Below are 24,084 nucleotides of genomic sequence, written 5' to 3'. Positions count from 1 at the left end.
TATGGGAAAAGTGTGGCGTATCCACCCCTGAGTCAATACTTTGTAGAACCACCTTTCTCTGAAATTACAGCTGCAAGTCTTTTTGGGGATGTCTCTAACAGATTTGCACATCTAGAGTGACATTTTTGCCCATTCTTCTTTGCAAAAAAAAAAAAGCTCAAGCTGTCTGATTGGATGGAGAGTGTCTGTGAACAGCAATTTTCAAGTCTTGCTACAGATTCTCAATTTTAATTTGGGTCTAGACTTTGACTGGGCCCTTCTAACACATGAATATGCTTAGGTTTAAACCATTCCATTGTAGCTCTGGCTGTATGTTTAGGGTCGTTGTCCTGCTGGAAGGTGAAGCTCTGCCCCAGTCTCATTTCTTTAGCAGACTCTAACAGGTTTTCTTCTAAGATTGCTCTGTATTTGGCTCCATCCATCTTTCCATCAACTCTGACCAGCTTCCATGTCCCTGCTAAAGAAAAGCATCCCCACATCACGATGCTGTCTCCACCATCATGTTTCATGGTGGGGATGGTGTGTTCAGAATGATGTGCAGTTTTCCGCCGCACATAGTGTTTTGCTTTTAGACAAAAAAGTTACATTTTGGTCTCATCTGACCAGAGCACCTTCTTCCACATGTTTGCTGTGTCCCTCACATGGCTTCTCAAAAACTGTAAATTTGACTTCTCATGACTTTCTTTCAACAATGGCTTTCTTCCTGCCACTCTTCCATAAAGGCCAAATTTTGTGGAGTGCACGACTAATAGATGTCCTGTGGACAAATTCTCCCACCTGAGCTGTGAATCTCATCAGCACCTCCAGAGTTAACAAACCTCTGAGGGCTTCACAGAACAGCTGTTTTATCCTGAAGTTAAATTACACACAGGTAGACTCTATTTACTAATTAGGTGACTTCTGAAAGCAATTGGTTCCACTAGATTTTGGTTGGGGGTATCAAAGTAAAAGGGGCTGAATACAAATGCACGCCACACTTTTCACATATTTATTTGTAAATGTTGAAAACCATTTATCATTTTCCTTCCACTTCACAATTATGTGCCACTTTGTGTTGGTCTATTACATAAAATCCCAATTAAATACAGTTTATATTTTTTGTTGTAACATGACAAAATGTGGAAAATTTCAAGGGTATGACACATCAAAAACACAAAAGCACTTGGCAAAGACTTCATATCAGCTTTGCATCATCAGCTTGCAAGAAAAATGCACCATATTTCTGCTTTTGAAGGTGCAATCAATTTAATTCCAATTATTTTCCATATGTCCTTCCCTAGGAGGAGAATTCTGAGGGGATGATTTACTAAAGGCAAATAGTCTGTTCACGGTTCCAAGTTGCACTTTGCAGGAAAATTTTGCCCCAGAGCTTAGTGAATATGGTGGTGACGTTTTTCACTTTGCAAAGAATACCCAAACACATACAAGGAAAAAAAAAATAAGAAAAAAAAATACAACTTTTGCTTGTAAATGATTGGATGATGGCAAGCAGCAGAGCTTTACCTTATTCACTGAGCTCCAGGGTAAAATGTCTTGCAAAGTGAACAACCTATTGTTTTTTTTAGTAAATAATGCACTAAGACTGAAAGAAGCATAATGCCAGTGCGCATGTGCTTCCATCCCAAATCATTATGTTTTTATTGACTCCTTAACAAAGAACTCCTTAGGGCAATTAATTACTGTATTAGAATGTGAGAATTATTCTTAATTCCTCCATAAAATACAATTCAGGCATAGGCGTTCACCCCACAGGTATTAGAAGAATCATTTATCCGTTTATAATGAGAATCTGCGGCTGATCAATGGAAAGGGCCACTGTGTTTTTAATATATTACATTTTTAATCCTGGGGCAGAAACAGGATTTCACGTGGATGGCAAATGTGAGGGTAGAACAGCATTAAAAAAAAAAAAAAAATCACAGGCTCTTTCATTGGCTTCAGTCTACTTTTAAGAGGACGCTAATCTAGAAGACAGAACTGTACAGAAGAATTAAAACTATTTTGGTTATAGCTGTGGGCAAAAAAAAGCTAATTTCTTCCTTCAAACATTAAGGCCTAGAACGGAGTCTGTGATATTTAGGTCAGTCTCACATAAATGTGGTGTTCCATGGCTGCGTCTCTCATCAACACATATTTGGCCATTGGCCCAAGTAGGGTTGCCACTTCAACCCTTTAAACCTGAATACATATTAATTACACAGGTTCTGTGGCTGATTAGGTGGTAATTAAACTCGGTGCCTTACCTGCATTTAATTAGCCTCATAACATGTGTAATTCAAAGGTCTTCAGGTTGGGATGAGGTGGCAACTCTAGGCCCAATACATGCATATTGTAAATAAGGAACAAGTGTCTTTCCTTATCTTTATACTTATTTCAGGTCAGTGACACAAATTATAGAAGCCAAAGCATCAGTATGATGGCCTGGCAACCAACTTTTTTTCAGAAGGAATGGTCTGCATTAGCCTTCAAGATTATCTCATGACAGAATTTTTTTAATATCAAGTTTCCTTACCCTTTTTCCACACCTCCCTTAGCAAATGTAGCCCACTCCACCCTCAAATCTCTATATTTATCATGTTTTCTCTCCCCGCATTATCGATTGTTTTATACTGCCTCAGCCACTGACAAACAGAGGTGTTTTATGTGTGTGCTGGAGTTTGCAGAACCTACAGATCGGTATCAATATAAGAAACTATTGTCTCCTACTATGCACCTAATAGATTCCAGCATAGGTTGTGTTTTTCTTTTTTCTCCTCTGTAAAGTGGTCTCCCAGCATCAGAAGGGCTTACTCTTTTTCATGGGCGACTCCAACATTGCCCTCAACTTTGGTCTTGGACAGACAATATGCTCAAGGGGCTACTCCCTCTCATGACCCTGCGCATGAGGCCCAAATGTGTACAGTTTTACAATCCTTAGGCTTGATGGATGTCTGGAGGGAGCTAAACAATACAGATTGACTTTATCTATTACTTTATGCCACACAATAGCTTTTGTAAGATTGACCATGGTTTTTATGCAGGTTCATCGCCTAACATTAGTCTGTAAGATCTCTCTCCCCTTGCCATGGTCTGATCATCTTTTTGTTTTTTATTTATTTATTTATTTTGCATCTCCATTTTTGGGCCTCTCTAAACACTCCTCCTTTCACTGGCAGATAAACAAATCCCTCTTGACTATCCGGGCCACCTGTCAGTACATCCAGTCTTCAATACAAACATACTTCGTCAACACCGTTGGCTCAGTTTTGACTGTGTCCTTATGGGAGGCCCATGAGGCTACAATTCGTGTCCACATCATTCAGCTTGCTTGAACGGGATAGGAAATGTTGTATCCCTAAACTACATTCCCTCTTGACGGTTGCGGATGCACTTTGGAAGGCAGGCCCTATTATGGTGCATAGGTGGGCTTGTGATACCTTGGCGACAGTTGGATCTCCTTTGCACCTCCCAAACAGAAAAGGCTTTGCGGTGGACCAAGCACAAATATTCTACCTGTGCAGATAAGAAACTAAACTCTGTGGGCAAACCGTACTGGACTGTTTGGCTTTGGACGCAGACAGGACGGGTCTCGCCTCTAACAATTTACAGATCTTGTCCAGCTTTTCCTCAGTTGCTTTCCTCACTCTACACCAAACCGGGCCCATTTACCCTACTCCAAACTGAACAGTTCTTTCGTGAACTGAACCTTCCTACGCTTCCAGATGGGGCTCATGATGAATGAAAATATCCTGAAGTCCTCCAGGCAATTAAATCTCTGAAGCTTTCTAAAGCTCTGAGCTTGACTTGTTCATCGGTTTATACTACAAGGCGTATTCTGTAGACATGTGCAATTTGTTTCGTTCTGAATTTGTTTTTTAAGATTTGTAAATTCATAAATCTGAAATAACGTATAACTTCACTATTACTAGCTATTAAATTATAGGTATTGGAATTTCCTTTCAAATTTGGCTGTTAGTGAACGTAACTAATACAAATTTTTCCAGTGTTGTGAATTATCTGAAATAATGAATGCCATATCTAAACGAATGGAACGTAATTAATTAATAATAAATAACAATAACTTTATATTGTTTTGATGCAGCATTCGTTATTTCGGATAATTCATAACGTCTGATAAATTTGTATTAGTTACGGTCACTAACAGCCAAATTTGAAAGGAAATGCCAATACCTGTTATTTATAGTTGGTTATATTTTTAGATTTTCGGGTTTTCGAGTTTCTGAATTTTCAAATAGCGATCACAACGAATGACCCAAAAAATGAAACGAAAACAAACAACATTTTTTGGCAGTAATTAGCACCCCCACCACAGCCAATTACTTTAATGGCTTAAAACGCAGATCGATGCCCTTTCTAGATGCGCTTCGAGCCCATATATCGAGGATGCTAGTGAACCTCGGGCCTTCCGCACAGTATAACTTTTTGAGCCATGATCTAAAGATCCTGGGGAAGACCTGGGCTAATAATCATCCTAGAATCTCTAGGGCCACCCTTTTTATACATCGACTACAAAGAGGAATGGGGGTTCCCCATGTCTCCAAATATTTGGCTGCCCAGATCTCTCAACTGACCCTGCTTAATGCCTCATCCAATGTTTCCTTATGGATGTTTTTGGAGCTCCCTAATTACGCCCCTCTTTCTGTACAGGCCCTTTTATGACTTCCACAGAAGCTACTTCCTGCTGCCTTTAAGCCCATTAATGCAACATAACTTGTAACTATGGGATTCGGTGAGATACTCAAGCTCCCTCATGTCTCCCTTTCTATCCTTGCTACCTATTACCAACATCCCCTTGTTTCCCCTTGGTGGACTTCCTGTGGCCTTACTCATGTGCAAAATTTTGTGACTGCTCGGTCCCCACAGACATGGAGTCTCATAACGCTCCCCAGTCTGTGTGGTGTTTTGTTTTTTCACTTCCTTCAGCTTCAACACTGAAATGCATCTCTCCGGCGTAACTCTTCCTATCCGTTCCAGAAAATAGTTTTTGAGCATATCTGTCAGCACTCCCCGGGTTTCCCGGGGCTCAATTCCACTCTCTACATGTCCTTGAATGGCGGATTATCACGCACTTCATTTTCTTATGTGGTTCAGTGGGAACAAGAATTTGGGTACTGAGATCGAACTGGCGGATTGGAACAAGACCTGGTCTTCAGTTGTTAAATTTTCATTTAATACTGCCACCTTAGAGGCGGCAGATAAAGTGGTATTGGGTCTCAGCCCTTATCACCCATGCTAACCTACCCTCTAGTGATCACTGTTTTTGGGTGTGCGGCCATCAGGGGGCATGTTTTGCATACCTGGTGGGCCTGCCCTCGACTGGTGGGCTTTTGGTCCCGAGTGTTTGGTCTGCTGTAGTAGCTGTTCCACCTAAATCCCCGAAAGGAGGCTAAATTTGCTTTGCTGCCTTGCCCCATACCAGGCTTATTTGCACGTGAACAAAAACTGGCATTTTATTTTTTCATAGCAGCCAAAAGGACAATTGCTCAGGCCTAGAAGAAACCTACAGTCCCCTTCCAGGGAGTGAGAGACTGTTTGACTGCCATGATGCTTAATGAACAAATGTCTAGTATTCTTAAACCGGACTTCCACCCAAAAGTGGAACTTCTGCTTATCTGATTCCTCCCACCCAACCGCCTTCAGTGCCACCTTTTGCCATCTTTCAGGGGGAGCAGTACCTGTTTTTTACAGGTACCCTGTCCCCACCTCTGGGAGACCGAGCCAGGGTGAATTACATCAGCAGCTCGGTCCCCCTTCTGCTGTTCAGTGAGTGAGCGCAGTGCATGCAAGGTAGGGATCCAGCCATGAAGCCTGAAAGGATACACTGCCAAGCTACCTTACTGCAATGGCAGCGGCACCACCCGACCAGCCGATGGAAACATCAGCTGCGGTGCCGACATTGCTGGACTCCAGGACAGGTAAGTGTCCTAATGCTAATAGCAGGGCCGGTGCTACCACTAGGCGAAGTAGGTAGCCGCCTAGGGCATGGCTTCTGTCCTGGTGAAGCTTGGCTCTCCTCTCCTGATTGCTCACCCCCCATTCAGTGGGAGGTGAGCTGCCATCAACCCACCCCCCATGTGTCCCTCTGAGCGCCCCGCTGTCACATCTCCTCGCTGTCACATCTCCTCACACAGGAATATCTCACAGCGCCGCTCTGGGACTTTACTCCAGCCTATCCCTCTGGTGCGGTCTGAGTGCAGCGGAGGGGTGGGGCTCGGTGGAGATGGGAGCATGGGTAAGGTGCAGCGTCTGCTGACCTCTCGGCCAGCGGGGACACATCATGGAGTGGCTGGATGGCATGGCGCTGGTCCGACGGGGACACATCATGGAGCGGCTGGATGGTATGGAGCTTGCCCAGCGGGGACACCATGGAATGGCTGGATAGCATGGCAGTGGCCTGGCCCCAGCGGGGACACCATGGAGAGCTTGTGCTGAGGTGAGCCCTGATGTGATGGTCAACGAAGCCATGAAGTGTAGAGGTAAGGAGGATGGATCCTCCTCGATTTGCATCGAGTTGTATGTGGAAGGTGAGTAGTGCAGGAAGTAGGAGTCAGGTGGGTCAGTGCATGTCAGGTAGGTCAGTAGGTCACGTGTTGCAAGGGCAGGGCAAAGGGGTGGAGTTAGGGGCAGAGCCAGTGGGTGGTTTTGCCTAGGGTGTAAAAGTTTCTTGCACCAGCCCTGGTTAAGTCAGCAGCTACAGTATGTGTAGCGGCTGACTTTTTAATTTTAAAAGGGGTGGGCGGAACTCTGCTTTAAAGACTTGCATGCTAAGCTCTTAAAAATGTAGGGACAATGGTTAATGTGAGCCTTCCCTGATCTCCCCCTGGCAAGCGTGGGTCAACTTTAACAGGTGTCTCAGGTGATCCCGGGTCCCTGTTGTCCCTTTCTCCCCTTCCCTTCACGCTTGTCTTACTTTCCTGTCTTTTACTCTTTGTTTCCACTCCTTTTTGATGTGTTTGTTGGCCCTCTTTAGTTGTCCATTGGTGTCCAGGACTACCCATGGGTGGGTCTTTGACACATGTCCTGGCTACTTTGGCAAAATGTGTGGGTTTCCCCAACATACATACAATGGATATAAAAAAAGTCTACACACCCCTGTTAAAATGTTAGGTTTCTGTAATGAGAAAAAGATACATTGTTTCAGATATTTTTCCACCTTTTTAATGTGACCTGTAAACTGTACAACTCAGCTGAACAACAAACTGAAATCTTTTAGGGGAGGGAAGTAACAATAAAATAAATGTGGTTGCATAATTGTGCACACCCTCTTTTTATAGGATGTAGCTGTGTTCAGAATTAAGCACTCGCATTCAAACTCATGTTAAATTGAAGTCAGTACACACCTGCCATCATCTTTTAAAGTGCCTCTGATTAACCCCTAACAAAATTCAGCTGTTTTAGTAGGTTTTTCCTGACATTTTCTTAGTCGCATCCTACAGCAAAAGCCATGATCCGCAGAGAGATTCCAATGCATCAGAGGGATTTTTTGTTTGTTAAAAGGTATCAGTCAGGAGAAGGATACAAACGAATTTCCAAGGCATTAGATATACCATTGAACACAGTGAAGACGTCATCATCAAGTGGAACAAATATGGCACAACAGTGACATTACCAGGAATTGGAGGTCACTCCAAAAATGATGAAAAGACAAGAAGAAAACTGGTCAGGGGGGCTGCCAAGCGGCATACAGCAACACTGAAGGAGCGGCGGGTATATCTGGCAACTACTGGCTGTGTGGTACATGTGACAACATTCTCCCATATTCATAGCTCCCAACTGTCCCTGATTTGGAGCAATGTCCCTCTGTCCCTCTTTCCTCCTCATTTGTCCCTCATTTTGGTCTGATCCATATAGTTGTGTATGTAGCGCTGGCTCCTGACGAGCAAGCGCTATTGTTTTTAAAAAGTTAAGTTGCCTGAAGCCACAGTTGGGTTTCTGGACTATTATTCTAAATTTCTGGTTTCAGTACCAGTCCAGCTGGGTTGCACTATGTTCTCCTTGACCGCAGGTGTCACTGTCACTGCCGGCAAAAGTAGAAACAGTCTAGCTGGGTGCATTGAATGCCATTTATCTCTCGGAACCAGCCCAGTGGGAGTGTTTTCCTGCTGTGCATTTTGGGGGGTGGTATTTAAGGTACTGATGCCACATTGGCGAGGATTATTAGTGGTATTTAAGGTACTGATGCCACATTGGCGAGGATTATTATTCTTCTGTCTGTTTGGTTCTGGTGGTCCTCCTGACCCAGCCCCATGGCCCTCGTGGCCTGGGGTGCGGAACTATGCATCCTGAGTCTCGGGGCCGGCTAGCCCAAAGGCGACTGCAGGGACAGGCCCGAGCGAATTTCGGGGCCTACTGATCCAGGGATGGTCCGGGTTCCGTCGCATCTGAAGGGAAAGGACCAGCAACTGAAGAACCCCAGTTTCTCTGAAGGAGCCTGGAGGCTTAGTTGAAGGACGCAGTCTGGATCAACACTCGTATGGTATTGTCGGCTGAGAGAAACAGTTACTGTATGTCAGTTGTTTAAATGTATCCACATCCCTCAGTAACGCTCAAGTGTATCTCACAAGTCTGTGGCAGAGACTTTGTTGAGCACCCCATCGGCTGCTAGGCCTAGTGAGAGAGGTCTATCTGGGGGTTGTTAAATCCAGTTGTGAAACAGTTTTTATTCTCTGGATTTTCTCTCAAGACTTCCATTTTGCAATCTAAGTGCCTAAACTCACTCCTAACCCTCTACCCTCTATTGAGAGACTTTGTTTTATTCTAAATAAATAACCCAAAAGAGGATTCGGTGTCAGTTTCAACATTCTTTGGGCCATCTACCACGGGAACCCCAAGACGGAGAAGCGATCAGTTGAGGTAACGGTAAGCCCCAATAAAACCAGCAGCTCCTTCGGGGGTCAGTGCTACATATATAAAATATTTTATCTTTCAAAAAGTTTTTCCCAGAACTAAACCTTTCATTCTAATTTAGAAATTGCTCTCTGCAAAAAACAAAAAAAAAATTACTGCCAAATGCAATTCCAGTTCATTCTCCCTGACAGCACACACACCTGAGACTTTTCGATTAGGATAGAATTGGCACATTTCAAACCTGTTGTTCTACACCGCCTTTATGTTTCCTTCCCTCTTCTATAAAAAGACCATTAGTTTGGTGCTCTCATGGAGAACTCTGCAAAAAAAATTATAAATTGCTGCATTTGTCAATTTTAAAAGCTAATATAAAGGAATAGTATTCTATAGGGTGATCCGAAGAGGGCTGTATTCTATATGGCGATCTGAAAGCGGTTTGGTACCTAAAAATGAAACTTCATATTATTAAAATCACCAGATCGAATACTTACCTAAATGAACCCTGAAAAAAAAAAATATTCTTTACTTACCTTTTATTTCAGATGTTTCTGCTGACTTCCGGGTTCTCCTCCCGTGTGAGTAGGCGTGGTTATCGTCCTCGCAATGGTCCCTGGGAAATTTCTAAGCTATTTCCCAAGAATCCATGGGGGGACAATGAAATTGCGAAATCTCGTGAGATTTTGTTAGGACGCCGGTCACGTGACGAGGACGTGTCCGAATTTGCCATTTTTAAAGTGGGCAGGCAGCTGTATCTGCCATTACCACTGCTATCACTGAGCATGCGCGAGATGGAGCGGAGCATGCTGGGAGCCGAGCGTCATCGATATACAGGAAGTAAATGCCTGTGGGCTTCAGATGCCCACACTTAAAATGGAAAACGCCAGAGCACTTTTTTAAAAGTCATCCCGAGGAAAAGAATCGTCGCGCCGGGGGTCAAAAAAACGCCGGACGTGGATGCTAAGCGAAGGTAGCAGTCGCCCACCTGTGACACAGGTAAGCAAAAAAAAAAAAAAGAGCGGAATCCCGCTTGAAGAGGGCTGTGCACAGGAGATGCCCTCCTAATCTGACGGAGGAGAGTGGGCAAATATTGCCAAGTTAAGATGCGGCAACAAAGTATTAGTTTAAGGGTGTGCACACTTATGCATGTGTGTATGTGTAAAAAAATATATACCATATATATTATATTAAATGTGTGTGTGTATATATGTTTTTGTTTTTTCATTCCTCCACCTAAAAGATTTCAGTTTATTGTTCATCTGAGTTGTACAGTTTATAAGTCACATTCAGCTCAGGTTCACACTGCTGCATGATTGAAATCGTGAGTTCAGCTGAACTCGCACAATTTCATTCCTGCATGTCAGTTCTGGCGATTCTAGAGACATCTGTGCGGTTTCCTGCACATGTGTCTATTAAAATCGCCAAAAGTAGTACAGAATCTACTTTTTGGAATTGGTGCGGCGCCGCAAAGTCGGCGTCGCACCAATATGGGCGGTTCCATTGTGGGCAATAGCCGCTGACTTTGCATTCGATTTGGCATGACAAATTGCATCAATGTAAACCAGGATTAGAGGTAGAGTTCTGAAATAATGTATCTATATATAATAATATAATATAAAAGTTTATGTATCACAGTAACCTGACATTTTAACAGGGGTGTGTAGACTTTTTATATCCACTGGTAATGTGATTATTTGAGAAAGAGAGGCCCTCCCTCATTCGTTTAAACTGTGAGGTGTAAATTTGTTTTCATTTTATCAGTCATAGCCCATGTGTGGGTGGACTGGGTGCTGCGCTTTTCTTTTCTTTTTCTTTTTTTTTCCTGTACATTTTTTGATATACTTGCAAAAAAGATTATTGAACCAGAAAAAAAAAATTACATACACCTGTCAAATCGCAAACAAGCTATGGTACCAAAAATTCTTCATGGGCAACTAGGCAATCCTTTAAAAGCCTTTGCAGATTATTTAGCGTCAACGATGAATTATGGCTGTAGTATTGCTCGCACTCTGACACCTAACATGTGTGGCACAATTGATATTTACAAATATGTACTTGCCCTATGCTGGGAATTTTTTATATGGGTGTCAGGGCCTGGATCTCAACCAGGACCTCTGGTCTGTCTGGCATTAACTCTTCTTGCTGACCCACCTGAGATGCTGGACAGCTTGTTGTCTGACCCCTTAAACAATCTTGCCTTGTCCCTTGTTTCTTGTGAATCTTGAACTCTTTGATCCGCCAATGAACTTCCTATTTAAGCCATGCCTTTACAATTTGTTTGCCATATTTTTGTGCTCCCTATAGCCAATATCTTGCTCCTTTGGGTACCTGCAGCTGTCCTTATGTTCACTACCATACATTACCTACCTTTTTGGCTTGTTCCTTAACCACTTTCAGACCGGACCATTTTGCTGGTAAATGACCAGAGGTCTTTTTACACTTTGGCACTGCGCTGCTTTAACTGGTAATTGCGCGGTCATGCAATGTTGTACCCAAACAAAATTTGCGTCCTTTTCTTCCCACAAATAGAGCTTTCTTTTGATGGTATTTGATTGCCTCTGCGATTTTTATTTTTTGCGATATAAACGTAAAAAGACCGCAAATTTTGAAAAAAAATGATATTTTCTACTTTTTGTTATTAGAAAAATCCAATAAACTCAATTTTAGTCATACATTTAGGACAAAATGTATTCAGCCACATGTCTTTGGTAAAAAAAAAGTCAATAATTGTATATTTATTGGTTTGCGCAAAAGTTGTCACATCTACAAACTAAGGTACGTTTTCTGGAATTTACGCAGCTTTTAGTTTACGACTGCCTATCTCATTTCTTGAGGTGCTAAAATGACAGGGCAGTACAAAACCCCCCCAAATGACCCCATTTTGGAAAGTAGACCCCCTAAGGAAATTGATAAGAGGCATGTTGAGCCCATTGAATATTTTATTTTTTTGCCTCAAGCGATTGAATAATGACAAAAAAAAAATTTTTTTTTTTTTTTTACACAAAGTTGTCACTAAATGATATATTGCTCACACATGCTATGGGCGTATGTGAAATGACACCCCAAAATAAATTCTGCTGCTTCTCCTGAGTACGGGGATACCACATATGTGGGACTTTTTGGGAGCCTAGCCGCGTACAGGGCCCCGAAAACCAAGCACCGCCTTCAGGCTTTCTAAGGGCGTCAATTTTTGATTTCACGCCTCACTACCTATTACAGTTTTGAAGGCCATAAAATGCCAAGATGGCACAAAACCCCCACAAATGACCCCATTTTAGAAAGTAGACACCCCAAGCTATTTGCTGAGAGGCATGTTGAGTCCATGGAATATTTTATATTTTGCCACAAGTTGCGGGAAAATTACAAACTTTTTTTTTTTTTTTTTTTTTTTCACAAAGTTGTCACTAAATGATATATTGCTCATGCATGCCATGGGCATATGTGAAATGACACCCCAAAATAAATTCTGCTGCTTCTCCTGAGTACGGGGATACCACATATGTGGGACTTTTTGGGAGCCTAGCCGCGTACGGGGCCCCGAAAACCAAGCACCGCCTTCAGGCTTTCTAAGGGCGTAATTTTTTGAGTTCACTTCTCACTACCTATTACAGTTTTGAAGGCCATAAAATGCCAAGATGGCACAAAACCCCCACAAATGACCCCATTTTAGAAAGTAGACACCCCAAGCTATTTGCTGAGAGGCATGTTGAGTCCATGGAATATTTTATATTTTGCCACAAGTTGCGGGAAAATTACAAACTTTTTTTTTTTTTCACAAAGTTGTCACTAAATGATATATTGCTCACGCATGCCATGGGCATATGTGAAATGACACCCCAAAATAAATTCTGCTGCTTCTCCTGAGTACGGGGATACCACATATGTGGGACTTTTTGGGAGCCTAGCCGCGTACGGGGCCCCAAAAACCAAGCACCGCCTTCAGGCTTTCTAAGGGCGTTACAGTTTTGAAGGCCATAAAATGCCAAGATGGCACAAACCCCCCCCCCCCAAATGACCCCATTTTAGAAAGTAGACACCCCTAAATTTAGGGGTACACTAGTGAGACTAGGTAATAAATGGCGGGTGCCCTGAAACTATAAAAAAATAACTAACCAACCAGCGTCACCTGTAACAGTTATATGGTGATCACTGGTGAAAGGGTTAACTAGGGGGCAATCAGGGGGCTTTATGCGGTAGTATATGGGGGTCCCTGGCGCTATAAAAAGCTGCGGCGAACCTAAATACCTACCTGCCTAACTAGCGTCACCTGTGACACTAATACAGCGATCAGAAAAACGATCGCTTATTAGGCTGGGTTCACACTGGAGCGATGCGGGAACGCCACGAATGCGCGGCGGGTTCCCGCATCGCATGCCTCCCGGCGGCAGTTCACACTGCCCTATGCGAACTGCTGGGAGTGTCAGTGAAATGTTAATGACACCCCCAGATCAGTTCGCATATCGCAGTGCGATCTGCAAACTTGGATCGCATGGTGTGAACACCCATGCGATCCGATTCTGCTGCGGACCAAAAAAAGGGTCCCGTGCGAGTTTGCGGCGGGTGCGACACGAATTCAGCCATACTATCTGTATAGCTGAACTCGAATCGCACAGAGATCGGATGTGATTTGCACTGCAGTGCGGTGCGAATCACATCCGTTCTCATAAACCGCTGCAATGTGAACCCAGCCTTAGTGACACTGGCGACGGGGGGTGATCACGGGGTTAAACCTTTATTGGGGGGGTTAGGGGGGTACCTTAGAACTAAAGGGGGCTAACCCTAACTGCCCTAACAGTTATTAGTCACAAATGACACCTGCCGGGTGATCAGGGGGTTAAACCTTTATTAGGTAATAAATGGCGGGTGCCCTGAAACTATAAAAAAATAACTAACCAACCAGCGTCACCTGTAACAGTTATATGGTGATCACTGGTGAAAGGGTTAACTAGGGGGCAATCAGGGGGCTTTATGCGGTAGTATATGGGGGTCCCTAGCGCTATAAAAAGCTGCGGCGAACCTAAATACCTACCTGCCTAACTAGCGTCACCTGTGACACTAATACGGCGATCAGAAAAATGATCGCTTATTAGGCTGGGTTCACACTGGAGCGATGCGGAAACGCCGCGAATCCGCGGCGGGTTCCCGCATCGCATGCCTCCCGGCGGCAGTTCACACTGCCCTATGCGAACTGCTGGGAGTGTCAGTGAAATGTTACTGACACCCCCAGATCAGTTCGCATATCGCAGTGCGATCTGCAAACTCGGATCGCATGGTGTGAACACCCATGCGATCCGATTCTGCTGCGGGCCAAAAAAAGGGTCCCGTGCGAATTTGCGGCGGGTGCGGCGGGTGTGGCGGGTGCGGCGGGTGCGGCGAATGGCTGAACTCGAATCGCACAGAGATCGGATGTGATTTGCACTGCAGTGCGGTGCGAATCACATTCGTTCTCATAAACCGCTGCAATGTGAACCCAGCCTTAGTGACACTGGCGACGGGGGGTGATCACGGGGTTAAACCTTTATTGGGGGGGTTAGGGGGGTACATTAGAACTAAAGGGGGCTAACCCTAACTGCCCTAACAGTTATTACAGTCACAAATGACACCAATGCAAAAAAAAAAAAAAAAAAAAAAAAAATGACATTGGTGTCACTGTGACTGGGGGGCAGGGGTAATTGGGGGGGTGATCGGGGGGTAAAGGGGGGGTGTGAGTGTGCCTGGCATGTTCTACTGTGTGTGGGATGTGTTGGTGCAACTCACTGATCCGCTCTCCTCCGTGTCGGAACGAAAAATACCGACACGGAGGAGAGAATACATCACTTCCTCTCCTGTGTTTACATTACAGGAGAGGAAGTGATGTCACCGGGGATTTCCATTCGTCGGGAGCGATCGCGAGGGGGTGGCCATGAATGAATGGCCGTCCCCTCGTCCGGGATCGCTCCCGAACGAAAACCGACCGCCGCAGGCACCGGGCGGGGGCCCGATCGGGCCCCCGACCCGCGGGAGGCAAAGGACGTACATATATGTGCTTATGCCTGCCCGTGCCATTCTGATGACGTACATCGGCGTGAGGCGGTCGGCAAGTGGTTAACTACGCTTCTGCTTGATCCCAACCTGCAACCACTTGTTACCAACCTTTGGCTTGTCAATGTTTACAGACTATGCTTCTGTTTGATCCATACTGTTGTGCTTTTTAAGGACAGTTTTCCCGCACAGTATTAAGTAATTTTTAACGAGGATATTTTTAAGATACAAAATCTATATGAAACAATATATGTGTATGAAACATATTCACGGAGACATGTGATCATACAAAATAGTAACGTTTATTGGTTGACAAAGAAAAACAATTATTTACATCAAATTAAAATACCGATTGCGTCACATGAACATCTTGAAAATTAATGGAAACACCCGCAAAATGGGCGTAGTACCTTGGACGTAATACCACCATGATGACTTCTCGGTAGAATCAATAACCTTGTGAGAATTGACAATTAAACAGAATGTCTGTCTGTATTTCACACGTCCAACCGTTACTATACTGCAAGTAAGTACCGTATATACTCGAGTATAAGCCGAGATTTTCAGCCTCTTTTTTGAGGCTGAAAGTGCCCCCCTCGGCTTATACTCGAGTCATCGCTGTCTGCCCGCTCGATCAGCGTGTCGAGCAGACAGACAGCGGCCATTCTATGATTCAAAAGCCGCGCCTCCGGCTCCGCCTTCGCCTGTGATAGGCGGAACACTGAATTTCCCAGCAGCCTGTGTTCCGCCTATCACGGGCATCGTCTCATCCTCGTACTACGGACGAGGATGATACGACGTCCGTGATAGGCGGAACACAGGCTGCTGGGAAATTCAGTGTTCCGCCTATCACAGGCGAAGGAGGAGGCGCGGCTTTTGAATTTTACAATGGCCGCCGACGAAGAGGGCACGGGACGGAGGCAAGGCAAGGCACGGCACGGGACGGGACGGGACGGGACGAAGGCAAGGCACGACACGGGACGGAGGCTCGGGACAAAGGCTCGGGACACAGGTAGGCTGGACACACTCCATTCCCATAGCTAGTTGCTCATTTAAAAGTTTTTTTTTTCCAGCCAAGTGTTGATGCTTTGTAAGTGCTTTATTTGTGCTTGTACACACCTTTTGTTAAAACTCTTATGTCTTCACTTAGAGTAACCTCAAGATTTTCTTCCAGCTGCTTTTCTGATTGCTATTTGTTCTCATCAAAGGTTCTCTGAGTCCTCTGCAGAAGTTGCTTTTAATCACTGGAACATTGTGCAGTCACAGGTCATCTCACTGTAGAAAATACACCCTTGTACTTTTATTTGCGAAGATTTAGTGGGAAGGTCTGAGCCTCATATCTTTATATGAAACATCATAACTATGTCAGAAAACACATTTTATTGTCTTTAATTTACAGAAGACTTGAATAAGAATGCCACAGGCAACAACTGAATGATGAAACCTTCTAGGAAATAAAAATAAATAATACTCTGAGGGTGAAATTATATATACTGAGCCCAGCCCTGACAATACACACACACACACACACACACACACACACACACACACACACACGGATGGAGACACACACACACGGATGGATGGATGGATGGAGACACACACACACAGGGATGGATGGATACACACACACACAGGGATGGATGGATGGATGGAGACACACACACACAGGGATGGATGGATGGATGGATGGAGACACACACACACAGGGATGGATGGATGGATGGATGGAGACACACACACACAGGGATGGATGGATGGATGGACACACACACACACAGGGATGGATGGACGGACACACAGGGATGGACGGACACACAGGGATGGACGGACACACAGGGATGGACGGACACACACACAGGGATGGACAGGCATGTCTCACCCTCGGCTTATACACGAGTCAATAAGTTTGCCAGTTTTTTGGGGGGTAAATTGGGGGCCTCGGCTTATATTCGGGTCGGCCTATACTCGAGTATATACGGTAAGTGGTTAAGAATGGGGAAATTAGACATTTGTTTTGTCAATAAAAGTGGCACCTATGCAAAAAGAAAAATATGAAAACTTGAATCTTTAGAGAAAAATCTAAAAGGCGGTTATTGATTCGGGAGAACGATTATCAATAGTAGAATATTCAATACATCAATATTTGAGAGAACATACATGATAAAATCAACATGACATAATTACCCATTCCAAGATGGCTACTGTTCCTAATGGCTGGTTACCAGAGTTAAGATGGCTTCCGTAGCTTTCAAAAATGGATACTCTTAAAGAGGATTTACTTCTTCCAACCTCCGAGTTCCAAGGATCAGGGTTCAGGAATCTTCATGAATGTCAAAATATGTATTCATGCATAGTGCACGAGTGTCAGTCTGTCTGGAAGTATGTCTTTCTCCCAGTGTACCCCTCAGGGTGGGTCCCTGAGCATCTCTCCTTTTATGGAATCTTTCTTGCTTCTAAATACCCTCTCAGACAATAAGATCATAAAACTTATAATATGCTCAGCCCAAAAGGTATGGATTTTGATTCACCTACATCACATAAAATGTTTCTATAAATGTATATCTATTAAATCTGGTCTATCTAGGAAGGACACAGGTTATATATATCAATCAATATCACACCAAATGATTATCAATATGGATAATTCTGATATATCCAATGAGAATGTGTTAATCTAAACTTAATTTAAATTCTTATATGGTTATAATTATGATTACCGTATTTGCCGGCGTATAAGACGACCCCCTATTTTTCAAGTGAAAACATAGGTTTTGGGCAATACTCGCGGTATAAGATTACCCCCCTTCTGAGACAACACCATTTTAAAAAACATTAGAACGATTAAAAAATACAAAGCAAGAATGCCAACTACTCATACGCGATGCTGTGTTATGTCATAAAGTAAATCAAACAATAATAACACAAACAGAGATCTATTGAATGCCACAACTCTGGAAAGTAGAATTTTTCACTAACCAAACCTATACCACTTTTGGGTTACATTCTATGGGAATTGTCCACCAAAATGCATTTAATAACCCCCCTGTCATATGTCCCAGATTTACCTGTCCCTCTTGGGTGCCTGGGACTTGAAAGGCAAACAGCAGGATGTATAGTAGTAGGAGATCAGTGAATGGATTTACCCAGGGAAGTATGGTGAGCGGTGTATTATTTTAATGAATACAACGCCTGCTTGGATTGGCAGAGGCTGTAGCATCACCAGCCCTTGCCTCTCTCTCTCTCTCTCTCTCTCAAAGCCAATCCGAGCAGGCTACTCTATGTAGCCTGCTTGGATTGGCAGAGGTTGTTACTCCAATCCAAGCAGGCTCTGTATTCAATAATAGAATACATTGCTCACCGGGATTGGCTCAATGGCGTATACTGTTTGTAGTTAAAACCACATACAGTATTAGCAGACATTTGGGGGCTGACATCCATCGGGCAGCATTGTATACCTGTATACCCGGCGTATAAGACGACTCCCGATTTTTGGGCATTTTTTTTAAGTGTAAAAGGTAGTCTTATACGCCAGCAAATACAGTACGCTTTTCATAATACTAATTCCTTTTGTTTTTTAAAAACACTTATACTTATAAAATCACACTTTCATATATATTTCTTTATAACAAAGTTCTTCTATCATTAGATACTAAAATGTATAATTATCTTTTGTGACCTAAATATCATAGATAATCTAAAATGATTTATCAAAGATATGGATGACTCTGGTATACCTTCCTTGATTCTTATAACATCCATTGCAACATTGTAACATAACATATTATATGTCCATATCATATATAGATACATGTATTTGTCATTTCACTTTGGGTTCTATGACTGTTGTCATTCTATCGTATAATTAACTGGAGTCTCCTCCAAATTCAACATTGTGGTTTGACTAGGAAAGCAATATCATCCTCTGATACAATAGGACATATTTACCCAAATTCTCCTTGAATTAAAGGTTTTGTAGCTTTTATTTACCCCCCACAGATAGGTACCCATCTTCTTTGTTTTGTGAAATGGGACTTATTGTTCCCGCAAGTCTGTTTCAACATGAGTTCTTGTTTCTTGCATCCCAGCTTTTCAATGGGCTGTATAAATTAGTCACCTAATTCTGATGAGAGGGGAAGTGTTCTTTTGGGAGCAAAATGCATTATTTCTTCATAAATTCACAGCAATATCTGCTACTGGACCACATCTTGCATATCTCCAGGTGAGGTGACCCTAAGGACAACCTGGTATTAGCACGCAGCAAAATCTATCTCCTCCCGATGATTAGTACTTGGACCCCATGCCAAGAACTTGGAAATTTGCCAAGAACTTGGCTACTCACACTGATTTTCTTCTTCCAGGGCACTCAGCGAAGAGTTTTCTCTTAAAACCCATGGTGTCTTTACAAAATCTCTCACTGCACTGGGCACAGATGAGCAAATCGCCAAGTGGTTGCCACTTGCCAACAACTATCAAATCTTGGGAACTTACGCTCAGACTGAGCTGGGACATGGTATGTTACTACATATTAATTACTTGTGTAATGTTTTATCCTAATAATTCTGTATTTGTCTCAGTGGAAAAATATCTAGAACTTCTTCTTTTTTTTTTTTTTCTTATCACCATTGGCAAGATCTAAACCTAACCATACAGAGAGCCAAGGCCGCCATCGGGGGGGGGATTTGGGGGCAGCTGCAGCCGATACAACTGTAATGGGCCTGAGGGACTGAGGGACCAGAAAAAGGCAGTACGGGTGAAGGGGAGCCGTGTTTTGCACAATAGAAATGATCTCGCAGCTTCTGCTGCTTTGTGTCATTGAGCTCAGACATCAATCTCTTTACTGTCACCTCTGGCTACTGTATGCACCCCTTGCGTGAGCGGCCTGTACTGTGCTCCTCTGTGTCAGCAATATGTCGGCTTTGTGAAAATGAGCTGGGACTAGGTAGGAAGATTTCCTTTACAAGTAGGGGCTGTTTGTATACAGGGGAAGGGCCAGAGGCTTGTGTGTTTTACTGATTTGTGTATGTTTGCGGCTAACATATATATCTATGTGTGAGGGGGAGGCTGGCATATATACAGGTGTGGGGCTGATAATAAATATATAATATAATGTGTGGGGGGGATATATGTATGTATGTGTGTGTGTATGTGTGTGTGTGGGGGGGGGGGGGGTTGTGTGCATACAGGTGGGATGACCCGTGGGCAAGCCCTGGGGAATGTTGGTGGTCTGGCTCAGGGGGGCCCAGGCCTAAAGCTGTGTAAGGGGCCCAGAAAATTGTGATGGCTGCCCTGCAGAGAGCTGATGGTCTGTTTGTAAAGAAATGATTCGATGGACGGCTAATGCCCCTCCTCCACTCAACATGTACATCTGTTGTGCAGTATATACACTATATTACCAAAAGTATTGGGACACACTTCTGGAAGAATGGTCAAACATTCCCATAGACACACTCCTAAACCTTGTGGACAGCCTTCCCAGAAGAGTTGAAGCTGTTATAGCTGCAAAGAGAGGGCCCCTTTCCACACGGGCGGAATCTGATTTGCTCAGCAGGGCATTTGTCCACCGATTCCCTACTGAGTTGAGCAGACGATTTAGCGCTAAAAATAGCACCTGAAAAATGCCTCATCTGCAGTCCCAGTGTGAAAGCCCGAGTGCTTTCACTGGGGCGCTGCTCTGGCAGGACGTTAAAAAAAGGCCCTGCAAGCAGCATCTTTGGGGCGGTGGAAGAGCGGTGCATACACTACTCCACCGCTCCTGCAAATTGAAATGAATGGGCACTGCTGCCGAGAAAGGGGTTAAAAGTGCCGCTAAAACTAACACTGCTTTACCGTTAATGTGGCTGCAATGTGAAAGGGCTCTAACCCCCAGATTCATTAGCAAAGCAATGGTCATCTTGTAGGTGTTTGGGGTCGTTATCATGTAGGAATACTGCCCTGCGGCCCAGTCTCTGAAGAGAGGGGATCATGCTCTGCTTCAGTATGTCACAGTACATGTTGGCATTCACAGGGCCATCTTTAACCACTTGCCGCCCGCCCTATAACAAAAGCACGGCGGCATAGTGGTTTCAAAATCCTGACCGGATGTCATATGACGTAATCATGATTTTGAGCCTCTGCGCGCCCCCGGGGGCGCGCAGCGCGGCGATCATTGTTGCGGAGTGTCAGTCTGACACCCCGCAACTATGATCTTGGTAAAGAGTCTCCGACGGAGACTCTTTACCACGTGATCAGCCGTGTCCAATCACGGCTGATCACAGTGTAAATAGGAAGAGCCAGTGATCGGCTTTTCCTCACTCGCGCCTGTCAGACGCGAGTAGAGGAGAGCCGATTGGCTGCTCCTCTGACAGGGGGGGTCTGTGCTGATTGATTATCAGTGCAGCCCCCCCCGAGGATGCCCACACTGGACCACCAGGGATGCCCAGCACAAGGTATGCCACCCTAGACCACCAGGGATGCCAATCAGTGCCCACAATGGATGCCAATCAGTGCCCACAATGGGCATCACTGATTGGCATGCATTATTGTTTGGCACTGATTGGCATCCATTAGTACAGTATAAAACAATATAATGCCGCCTATCAGTGCCCATCTGTGCCGCCTATCAGTGCCCATCTGTGCCGCCTATCAGTGCCCATCTGTGCCGCCTATCAGTGCCCATCTGTGCCGCCTATCCATGCCCATCTGTACCGCCAATCCATGCCCATCCGTACCACCTATCCATCCCAATCCATGCCAGCTATCAGTGCCAATTTGTGCTGCCTATCAGTGCCACCTATAAGTGCCACATATCAGTGTCCATCAATGCCATCTCATCGGTGCCGCCTTATCAGTGCCCACCAGTGTAGCCCCATCAGTGCCCATCAGTGAAGGAGAAAACTTATTTACAAAGTTTTGAAACTGAAAAAAAAAAACATATTTTTTTTTTCAAAATTTTCGGTATTTTTTTATTTGTTTAGCAAAAAATAAAAACTGTAGAGGTGATCAAATACCACCAAAAGAAAGCTCTATTTGTGGGAAAAAAAATTATAAAAATTTCATTTAGGTACAGTGTAGCATGACCGCGCAATTATCATTCAAAGTGCGACAGAGCTGAAAGCTGAAAATTGGTCTGGGCAGGAAGGTGTTTAAGTGCCCTCTATTGAAGTGGTTAATATTGATTGGTCGCTGGGCAAAAATTTTCTTGGGGTCCCCCAACCCATGCAGTTTTACTCTCCACCTGCTTTGAGGCATACAATAAATGGCAGCTAGATTCAAAATCCGTTTACTGAATCAGCTCAGGCAGCAATTGTGATTGGTTTCCAGAGGTTACAGTGTATCGTTACCACTCACCCATTAATAGACACAGAACTCCTAGGGATCCTAGGACTCCTGGGATCAGTGGCACTGCTGGGGGGGGGGGTGATCTATTACCAGCATGCCCCTTTATCTCGCCAGTGGGCAGCATTCCGTTTAGGTGATGGTGGATATGACCTCAGGGGTGCATGATATACATATGAATGCAGGCGCTATTTAGATATCAATTCTGGTATTTACATGTAAACACAGAGTCTGCAGGTGAGTCATCTGTACACAACAATAGGACAGAGCTGGGCAGCATGAGTAACAGAACTTCACACTAAGATATCGGGACACAACACTAGACTAAAACCTCAAGGAATGAGGGAATTTAACCTGGGATAGTTGGCAAGTATGGGGCAGCTGCTTTAGGCCCCACAATGACAGGGCCCAGGGCAGCTGCCCCTTTTGCTCTCCCTTAAAGACGGTCCTGGGCATTCATGGTTCCCTCAATGAACTGTAGCTCCCCAGTGCCGGCAGCACTCATGCAGCCCCAGACCATCACACTCCCACCACCATGCTTGACTGTAAGCAAGACACACTTTTCTTTGTACTCCTCACCTGGTTGCTGCCACACACGCTCGACACCATCGGAACCAAATACGTTTATCTTGGTCTCATCAGAACACAGGACATGGTTCCAGTAATTCATGTCCTTAGTCTGTCTTCAGAAAACTGTTTGCGGACTTTCTTGTGCATCATCTTTAGAAGAGGTTTCCTTCTGGAACGACAGCCATGCAGACCAATTTGATGCAGTGTGCGGCATATGGTCTGAGCACTGACAGGCTGACCCCCACCCCTTCAACTTCTGCAGCAATGCTGGCAGCACTCATACATCTATTTCCCAAAGACAACCTGTGGATATAACGCTCAGTACGTTCACTCAACTTCTTTGGTTGACCATGGAGAGGCCTGTTCTGAGTGGAACCTGTCCTGATAAACCACTGTATGGTCTTGGCCACTATGCTGCAGCTCAGTTTCAAGGTCTTGGCAATCTCTTTCTAGCTTACAACAATTCTTTTTTTCAGATCCTCAGGGTTCTTTGCCATGAGGTGCCAGGGTTGAACGTCCAGTGATCAGTATGAGAGAGTGAGAGTGATAACACCAAATTTAACACACCTGCTCCCCATTCACACCTGAGACCTTGTAACTCTGACTAGTCACATGACACCGGGGAGGGAAAATGGCTAATTGGGCCCAATTTGGACATTTTTCACTTAGGGGTATACTCACTTTTGTTGCCAGAGGTTTAGACGTTAATGGCTGTGTGTTGAGTTGTTTTGAGGGGACAGCAAATGTACACTGTTATACAAGCTGTACACTCACTACTTTACATTTTAACAAAGTGTCATCTCTTTAGTGTTGTCACATGAAATTATATAATAAAATATTTAAAAAATGTGAGGGGTGTACTCACTTTTATGAGATACTGTAGTTACGTGTAACTATGTGTATACCATACCTGGCCGATGCGCCTGCAAACTGATGAAGTAAACTGTCAGAACTATTGAGGTTAAAAAGAATAAATTTATAAGGCCTATACATATTATTGTGTACAGGAACTCCCCAAGTTACGAACGGGCTAGGGACTGTAGGTTTGTTCTTATGTCGAATATGTTCTTAAAATGGAAGCGCATGCGCAGAAAGGCAGAGACGTGGTTTTCCGTTGTTCTGTTGAAAGTGCCCGCCATCAAAGTGGACACGCATGCGCAGAATGGCAGAAACATCACACCGCCTCTCATTCGTAAGTAGGAGTCGTTCGCAAGACGGATGTTCGTAACTCGGGACTGCCTGTATATGGTTTCATGGGCAGCTTGGAAGCCATGTTGTCTGTAGCGGCAACAACCTTTGCTGTGTGGCCTTGACTTGTTGGGCTTACCAGTT

At 44.2% G+C, this 24,084-nt stretch overlaps 1 protein-coding gene across 1 annotated transcript in view; it reads left to right on the top strand.

Annotated features, from left to right (window-relative positions):
* LOC143927660 (peroxisomal acyl-coenzyme A oxidase 2-like) overlaps window positions 1-24,084 on the top strand; it is a 70,887-nt gene that overhangs the window by 9,776 nt on the left and 37,027 nt on the right. The window contains exon 3 of the mRNA XM_077451883.1: window positions 19,227-19,378. Coding sequence (XP_077308009.1) covers window positions 19,227-19,378 — 152 coding nt within the window. The remainder of the gene's footprint in view (window positions 1-19,226; window positions 19,379-24,084) is intronic.

The sequence above is a fragment of the Lithobates pipiens genome, unplaced genomic scaffold, assembly GCF_037356315.1.
Source record: "Lithobates pipiens isolate NorthernLeopardFrog02 unplaced genomic scaffold, aLitPip1_a1.2 Scaffold_23, whole genome shotgun sequence".
Classification (NCBI taxonomy): domain Eukaryota; kingdom Metazoa; phylum Chordata; class Amphibia; order Anura; family Ranidae; genus Lithobates; species Lithobates pipiens.
The sequence above is the reverse complement of the archived record's forward strand: the minus strand, read 5'-3'. Positions and strand labels throughout refer to the sequence as shown.